Source organism: Notamacropus eugenii, chromosome 4, assembly GCF_028372415.1.
Source record: "Notamacropus eugenii isolate mMacEug1 chromosome 4, mMacEug1.pri_v2, whole genome shotgun sequence".
NCBI classification, from domain to species: Eukaryota; Metazoa; Chordata; class Mammalia; order Diprotodontia; family Macropodidae; genus Notamacropus; species Notamacropus eugenii.
Genome location: NC_092875.1, coordinates 55,952,346 through 55,960,504, shown reverse-complemented (window position 1 = coordinate 55,960,504; position 8,159 = coordinate 55,952,346). Strand labels below are relative to the sequence as shown.

The following is an 8,159-nucleotide window of genomic DNA, read 5'->3' as shown; positions in this document are numbered from 1 at the left end:
AAAACAGAGACACATAGACTTTCATTCACACAGAAATATCAACACAACATATACAGACAAAACATTTAAACAGAATAGAATAGTACATATAGGTTTAAATTTTTGGCAAACCCAGTCCTCGGAGGAACCATATTTGGGCCAGATTGTGCCTCCTCCTCCAATATCTTTTTCACCCCATATGAAACAACAATACTTAATCATCTTCTTCTTGTCCTTTCCTCTATAATTTGGTAATTCGTGCCAATTTTGTAATTGATTTCCCAAAGGACTATTTACCGGTATTTCCTGACTCCATTCTGAAGCTCGGTGGGGTTTGGACTGCCCCTTCCCCATTCTTTTGGACGAGGGTTGTCATCAACACCTCTGAGTCTATGACTCAACAAATTTTGCTAGCTCCCTCACTAGCTTTCAGTGGGGGTCACCCACACACCAGCAGTCACCCAGCAAACGTTTTTGGGGGGGCCCTTCACCATGGGGTCCTGCAGTCCACCAATTTGGTTGGGAGTCGTCACCTCCCTGAGTCTATCTAAGACTCAACGAATTGACCCCCAGGCCCCCCCACCCCACCCCATCCCCGCGCTTACGGCCAGATCATACATGTACAAGTTGCCTGACTGCAACCTTCAACACCAACCAGTTGGCATTTTCACACACTTCACAGCTTCAGAGTCTTTGGAGTCCTTATCTCTATTCTTTCTGTCTCCACTGAGTTCCTCTGCTTCCGGTCGTTACTTTGCAGAGAGGGAGGCCCGGCGACCCCACTTCAAAGACCATGGGGGAATCTCCTCACAGGTGCCCAGTCTTTGAACTGAGTTGCCAGCTGTCTTTCTGAAAAGCCCCAGATCCCAATACGACGAGCCCCCAAACTGTGTGGGATGGCTCAGGTCCCTACATAAATCAGTTACTCAGAGGCCTCTCAAAGTGATGACAGAAAGTTGATTTACTAGATTCTCAAGAATTGGGACAGTCCTACAGCAGTTCACCTGGAGTAGAAAAGACAAAGACAAAGAAAAGGCAGTGATTTATATAGACCCTAACGCAAGCCCCTCCCCCACCACTGACCATTATTCTCATTAGCTGAGAATATGATCTTACATTCTAGACACGAAATCTAACCAATCCCTTTTGAAATGAAGACATTGAAGAATTAGGTAAACTTTATCCAATCATTGAGACCCTAATGTACTACACAGTTTTATATCCTTATATGAAATTATTCTGTTCTAAAAATATAGTAACCTTGAGCCTCTCAGTCTTACCTCACCTCTGGGAGAAGAATTACAATCTGAGAAGTCTTCACTAAATCTATCCCACTCAGTAGTATATAACTTAGAAGTAGCCCCTTCCGGTGTCTTCATTGGCTCTGGCTCCAGACCAGGTTTAGGCTCTGCCCCAACTCTTGCAGAGCAAGAAATGAAGAAATGAAACTAAGCTTGTTTTCAGGAAACTGAAACAGGTTGGTGGCCAAGTTTCTTTTCAGGATTCTTCTTTCCTTTCCTGCTTTATTTGAATGCTTGTGCTGGCCCAACTCTCAGCCCCAAACCTCCCCAAATATTGGCACTCCCACCTGCCACAGTTACATGTAGTAACTGCTTCTTGGGGAAGCCTCCAACTGCCTATGGAGGAAACGGGGACTAAATGCTTCTGATTTTACCAACCCTTCTGTGACTCCAAACACTAGCCTTGTCCAACAAGCAGATTGGCAACTCTCCCAAATAACTTGGGCGGAGCTTAGGCCTGGGGATTTTTCTCTCCCCCTTACAGAGAAAGGGGTCCTGATTCAGAGGATTCAGAGTCATTTTGAGAAGTCAGCACATGTATTTCTCCATGAAGATGGAGTGGAAAAACTGGTTAGCCATCTCGGCTGCTGTGGTAATCTTCTTCATCCTGGTGCCCCTCCTGGCAGTTTATGCCTACAGGGCCAACTCAAAAGCCTGCCAGCAGGGTTTGTTGCTCCAGAATAGAAGCCAGCTACTTCAGGAGAAACTGAGGCACAGCCAGGAAAACTTCTTGGAGATGGAGGCCAAGTGGTGGAGCTGCAGCAATGTCTCGGTACTGGGGGTGAAAAGGGCTCAGGAGTCCTAAAGCAAAGAGGGGCTGGGGGACAGCAGGTCCCAAGGAAGGAAGCTAGAGATCAGGAGCCACACGGAGGGGCTGGGGTCAATAAGCAGGGGATGGAACCAGTTTTTTATAAAACATTTTAGGTTCTAGGTTTGTCTGCATAAATTCTCTGCTGGTCTCCCAAACTCCTGCCTCTCTGCCCCATTTCTCCACCTCTTACCGGCTCTGTTTCCCCTAATCCTATGTCTCCCCTCTCTGAATCTCATCATCTCCCTCATGTCTCTATCATACTACCTTCTCTGCCTCCCCCTTTCTTATCTCTGTTCCTCCTTTCTTTTTTCTTCCCTCCTTTCTTCCTCCCTATCTCCCTCAATCTTCAATCTTTCTCCTCCCCATCTATCTGCCTTCCTACAACTTTTGCTTCTTGTTTTCACCATTCCCCCATTTCCCTTATCTCACCACTTTCCCTCTACTAGCCCCTGTCTGGGTCCCTGGCTGCTTTGCCTTCCTATGTCCCCACATCTGCCTTATTTCCCCTTGCCACCTTTCCTGTCTCCCTGGGCTCCCTTCGACTTTTCTAGAACATTCCAGGTTTATGCTCCTAGAAAACTTCCTCCCTGACTCCTTTACCCACCTCCCTCCCTTCCAACTGACCTTGGGAGTTGTTTTGAAACTGGAAGCCAGTCCCAGAAAGGATTGGGGGATATGACAGCAGATGTGGGTATCTCCTAGGCACAGTCTATTTACATACCTTTTTCCTCACCTTAGATAACCCTGAACAAGAACCTAGAGGAGATGACATCCCAGAGAGACTTGATGCACAGTGAGCTGCAGAAGCTGAAGGGTAAGGGACCTGTGTATGAGGGAAGGAGCTGGAGAGGACTCTGTGGGGAGTCTCAGGACCCTGCCATTTTGAAAAGGAGTTTCAGTGTCTGGATCTGGGAGGTGGAGAGGAGGAGAAACACAGACTGACTCCCCCCACCTCCAATCCCATGCTGCCCAGCAATGTCTACTATATCCCCCTAGTAAAATGATCATAGGTTTGAGAGTTAGAAAGGGACCTTAGAAAGAAACCATGTATTCCAGAGAGCCTGAACCTGGGGTCCATGAGGTTACTGACTTTTAATATTTGGATAACTGCATTTCAATGCAATTAGTGTCCTTTGAAACCCTATGGGTTGTATTTTATTCATTTAAAGACATTATTCTGAGAGAGGTCCCCTGGCCCTCAACAGACGAAAGCCCAAAGTGGGGACATGACACACAAAAGGCTAAGAACCCCTGGTCTGCTCCCATCTCCTCACTTTTCCATGAGGGAACAGAGGCCAGAGAGTTTAAAGACCTCATCTAAAGTCACACAGTAACAGTGATGGGGGAGGATGCCAGCTCAGGCTCTCTGCCCCCAAGCTTGCCCATTTTCCACTGACATGTGGCTTCCCAGGAGGTCCAAGTGTCCGTGTGGCTTCTGCCACTATGAGCTGCATGACTCTAGGCCAGTCACTTGACCTTAGAGCCTCAGTTTTCTCATTTGTCAAGTGAAGGAATTGGAACCTTGTGAGCTCTGTGGTCCCCTATAGCTCTTAAGTAAGAGTCCATATTTCCTTTCCTTCTCTGGGCATCATGGGCAGCCACAAAGAATTCTTAATGCCTTTCGCTAGTACTCCCTCTCCCAGTGATCATTTCCTAAGCAGAAGCCTTGTGGAGAGTGAAGTCTCAAATGGAGGGAATTCAGGCTCTGGGGAAGAAAATTTGAAGGCCCAAGAGGCTTTGGGAGTCTTTCCCATGCCACCAAGTTGGTGGGGATGAGGGTAGGAGTGAAGAAATTTCTCCTTCTCATTAACTTCCCCTCCCTCCTTCTTTCCTGGGCCAGAGGAGAACCAGAATTTGGCTGAGAAACTTAGAAATGCTGAAGCAGCCCTGCAGATGGAGAGGTCAGTACTAGCCTCCCTGTGGAGGGGTTGGGCTCTGCTGTCCCTAATAACTTCCCTCAGCTGAGACTTCATGTGGATCAGTGACCCAAAACTCTTTGGAATTCTTCTTGGGTTGGGTCACTTCTAGAGAGAAAGTCACCCTGTCTTTTAGGGACACATTTATTTCAACATGGAGATGCCAAGAACCCTCTATCTCTATTATAGGGTAGAGAGTATGAGAGGGGTGAGGGTTGATTTCCTTATGTGTGGTTGAACCAGGACAAATGTGTAAAGCAGGATAGCCTCTCTCCCCCTCCATGTCCTCCTGTTTCCCCAAAACCCAAGTTCCACCTGTAGGATCTATGGAACAGAGACTGCTGTCTCAGGAAGGGCAATCCAGCCCTGAGGTTATCAATACAGACCTGGAACTTAGGCACCAGGGACTCTGGGGGCTTTGTATGAACTAGATCCTGGTTCTGTTACTGACTTGTCATGATGCCTCAGGCAGAACACTCCTCCTCGTGACCTAATTTTTTCTATAACATGAAGCCCTTAGATGAGATATCCCCTAAGCTTCCTTCCAGCTCTGCCATTTTAGGTTTTGTTTTTTTCTCTTCCACTTCTCTCACTTCACCTTCAGCACTCTACAGCCCTTTCCTCCTCTGACCTCTCTCAAAGGGCCGTTTCCAGCTCTGACATTGTCTAATTTTTATTTTGAGGGAGATTGGAAGAAAGGATGTGTTCTCTGCCCACTCTGGCATTCTAACAGGCTAATCCCCTCTACCTACTCTATTGAATGGCTTGAATCGTAGATTTAAAGCTGAAAGGGCTAGGACCTCGGAGGTCATCTAATCCCATTTTACAAATGAAAAAACTGAGAATCAGAGAGTTTCTGGTACATGGTAAGTATTTAATAAATGTTTGTTTCCTTCCAAAGAAATTAAGTGACCTGGTCATCACCCAAGTAGTAAATGGCAGAGCCAGGATTGAGGTTAGCTCCTGAGACCAAAATTTAGCGTTCTTTCAGATGCATGATGCTTTACCCTGCTCTCTTTCAGTTCTGGTGTGTCCTGTGGTCCCTCCTAGCATTGAATGCTCTATATTCTGTGGCCTCGCAATTCTAATGTTCTATGTTTGGTGTTAGAAGTCCCTCCTAACACTGGCATTCGATACTGCCTTTCTGATAGGCTATATGGCTATATATATAAAGTTCTCACTTCATTATTCTGTGTTATAAAGGCTCACCACCACCACTCAATGCTCATCTCTGCCATTCTCTGTTATAATACCCTTCTCAGCTCCGGTGATCTGTATTCCAAAGTTCCCCCGTGCCTCAACCCCACTCAAGTTCCCCCACTCAAGTCCCCACTCAGTGCTCAGCTCTAACCTCTCCTGATCTGATGTCTTTCTCAGCTCAGACAGATCTATTCTAAGGCACCCCTACACCTCAACCCCAGCCCCACCTCAATGCCCAGTTCTGGCATTCTCTATCGGTCCGAATGCCCTTTTCAGGTCACACAATCTGTATTCTAAGGCTCCCACCCTACCCCCCATTCAATGCCCAGCTGTGACCTTTTCTGCTCTAGGTATCACAACATGCATTCCGAAGTCAACTTTCTCTCCTTCAGGAAATGTCTGAATGCCACTTGCTTTCAGAGCCTCATACTAGATGCTGGGAGAGTTTCTGGAATTAAAGACAATCTCTGCTCTGATGAAACTCATAGTTTAGTAATATACAGACTACACTGACAAGAAGAACCATTGGGGGACTTTTGTTTTGGAGAAAAAGGAGATTGTTCTACTTTGGGGGTTATCTACACCATGACTCCTCTCTTGGCACAAACTTTGGAAAAGATACAGTACCATGCAAAGGACTATTAACTAGCACAGCATTAATTGACCATACACTAATTACCTTAGTACTGCCGGGATAGGGAGTTGCACTGACCATCTTTTCCCCACCAAGAACTCAAGATGGGGGGCCTGGGAATGGCATGGCAGAGATCCCTCTTAGGGGCCCCAGGGCCTTATGCTCAGGATGGTGGTCATTCAGATCTCTCTCAGTCACTGGGAAAAGATCAGCAGTGGTTAGGCTCTTGGATCCTAGAGATTAGGGAAATATCCCATTGTTCTCTAATTCTGACTATGCCCTTCCTATCCATCCCTCCAACCCCACCTGTATCTTCCAGAGAGAAAAAGAACCCAGAAGAGACAAGTTCGGTGCTCCCTGGCCCTCAGATCTACTCTTTACTTCTGGGTCTAGGTCTGGCTATTACCTTGCTTCTCTGAGCATCCTGAGCAAGGTAGGTAACATTGATCAGGGATGGAAGGGAGCTCAATAAGGTGATAGTGGCTAACTGAGGGGATAGAAACTTGATGGGGGCTGGGTAAGGGAAATGAGTAATGATGTGGGTGACTGAGGCTTATTGAGACAATGGAGTTCAGTCAGGGGGATGGGAGCTCAAAGAAAGGTGTTAGGGCCCCATATGGGGATTAAATATGCAGGGAAGCAAGATAGGATCTCAGAGAGAGGGACTGGAGGATTCCTGATGAGATAAAAGTTCAGAAAGGAGATGGGATTAGGAGTAAGTGAAAGGTTTGGGGGCTCATTAAGGGAGATGGAGTAGGTGGAGTAGGAACAGAGAAAGGTAGGAAAGATGCAGGAAATGGGACTGTGGAAATACTAATCCTGGCAAGTGTGAGAATCTCTATGGAGCACAGTTTGGTATGTCATCCCACCTCAAGGAAAAACCCAAACAGGAGGGTGACTCAATAGGGGAGAATAGGTAATATTGAAGAAGATGAGGATCTGAGGCAATGGAGCTCAGTGAGGCAAGACAGAAGCTCAAAGACAAGGGTTGAAGGATCCTTGAGGGTTTAGGAGTTCAGTGAATGAATGGGGATTCAACAAGGGGGGTGAAGTACATAAAAGGAACTAAAGACTCCTTAAGGGATTTGGAAGAATGGGATTGGGCCAACAAAGGGAAGTGAAGAAAAGAGGAATTTCCAAGCATGTGAAAAGAATAGCTGGGGGAGCTAGGTGGCACACTGGCCCTGGACTCAAGAGGACCTGAGTTCAAATCCAGCCTCAGACACTTGACACACTTCCTAGTTGTATGACCTTGGGCCTTACCTTCTTCCCCCTCCAAAGAAAGAAAAAAGAATAGCCCTGAAAAGGGCAAGATTTCCTGGAGGGGAAAGTTTGATAACCAAGTGTCTCAAGATTGAGAGGAACTCCAGGCTCACAAATAATCAGTATTCTGGTTGGGGGGTGGAATGTGGAACAGACTTAGGGACTTTTGCCTTACAGAGTAAGCAGAAGTGACTTGGGGTAGGGTGTGGGGAAGGATACTCCATCCTGACTTTCTTCTGTTTTCTGTCCTAGACACTTCCTACCTTTTGGGAGATTTCTAAGCTATGGCTCCTGGTCTTACTTCTTGAAGATCAAAGGCAAGCAGTGAGACTGATAGGGGCAGGAATTCTAGGTGGTCTTGTGACACCCAAGGCTGAACTGTTTGCTCTCACCTCTTGATTTTAAAGTCCCAGGTTGTGGAGTGCTGCAATGAGAGAAGATGAGCAGAAGGGGGACAGCTGTCTGAAGGAGAAGGAGAAGAGGAGAGATGGGCTCTGAGGGAGGATGGGGAAAGGGGTTCTGAGAGGGAGCAGGCCCTGGGGAGGGGTGCTATGTCCTTAGTAGAAATAGGTAAAGAGATGGGCTAGAGGTTGGAATCTTTAAAATAAAAGATGACTATACTTTACATTTTCTGATCCTTTTTGGGAAATGGAGAAGTAAAGAGCTGAGAGTAGGAAATGGGGGAGAGGGAAAGTAAGAGTTTAGTTTTTCTCAGCCTTTGTCCTTCCCTATGAAAGTACAGTCTCCTTTTGGGAGCTTTGTGGTATAATAAAGAGTACTAAATTTAGAACTGAGTTAAAATCTATCTCTAGTACTTACAAATATGCATAACCTTGGGCCAATCACTTCACTGGGTCTCAGTTTCCTTGTCTGTAAAATGAGAGGGTTAGACTAGATGATTTCCCTAAGATCTTCTCCAGTTGTAGACATATGAATCTATCAACTGGTGACCAAGGTCAGAGAGAATGAAAGAGAGAGAGGGAGAAAGGAGGGAGAGAGGAGAGGAAGAGAGTAGAGTCAAGATGGCAGAGTGAGAGGATGCATTTTTTTTGCCA

General features: G+C 46.4%; 1 protein-coding gene across 2 annotated transcripts; it reads left to right on the top strand.

Moving 5' to 3' along the window:
- The first annotated feature begins 1,693 nt into the window (after positions 1-1,693).
- On the top strand, positions 1,694-7,729 carry LOC140499549 (bone marrow stromal antigen 2-like). 2 transcript variants are annotated; one of them, XM_072601141.1, is made up of 5 exons: positions 1,694-2,052; positions 2,830-2,905; positions 3,932-3,992; positions 6,161-6,274; positions 7,357-7,729. In XM_072601141.1, the coding sequence occupies exons 1-4, from the start codon at positions 1,816-1,818 to the stop codon at positions 6,258-6,260; spliced, it is 474 nt and encodes a 157-aa protein (XP_072457242.1). In that variant the 5' UTR covers positions 1,694-1,815; the 3' UTR covers positions 6,261-6,274; positions 7,357-7,729. The 2 variants fall into 2 exon arrangements, with proteins under 2 accessions (XP_072457242.1, XP_072457243.1); XM_072601142.1 differs by lacking the exon at positions 3,932-3,992 and having other exon boundaries at positions 1,816-2,052.
- Positions 7,730-8,159: the final 430 nt, after the last annotated feature.

Excerpts from the sequence above, each read along its gene's own strand:
- LOC140499549 (XM_072601141.1), top strand. The coding sequence starts at position 1,816 with ATGTATTTCTCCATGAAGATGGAGTGGAAAAACTGGTTAGCCATCTCG. Across the intron at positions 2,906-3,931 it reads TGAGCTGCAGAAGCTGAAGG|AGGAGAACCAGAATTTGGCT; the intron begins GTAAGGGACCTG and ends TTCCTGGGCCAG. Across the intron at positions 3,993-6,160 it reads GCAGCCCTGCAGATGGAGAG|AGAGAAAAAGAACCCAGAAG; the intron begins GTCAGTACTAGC and ends TGTATCTTCCAG.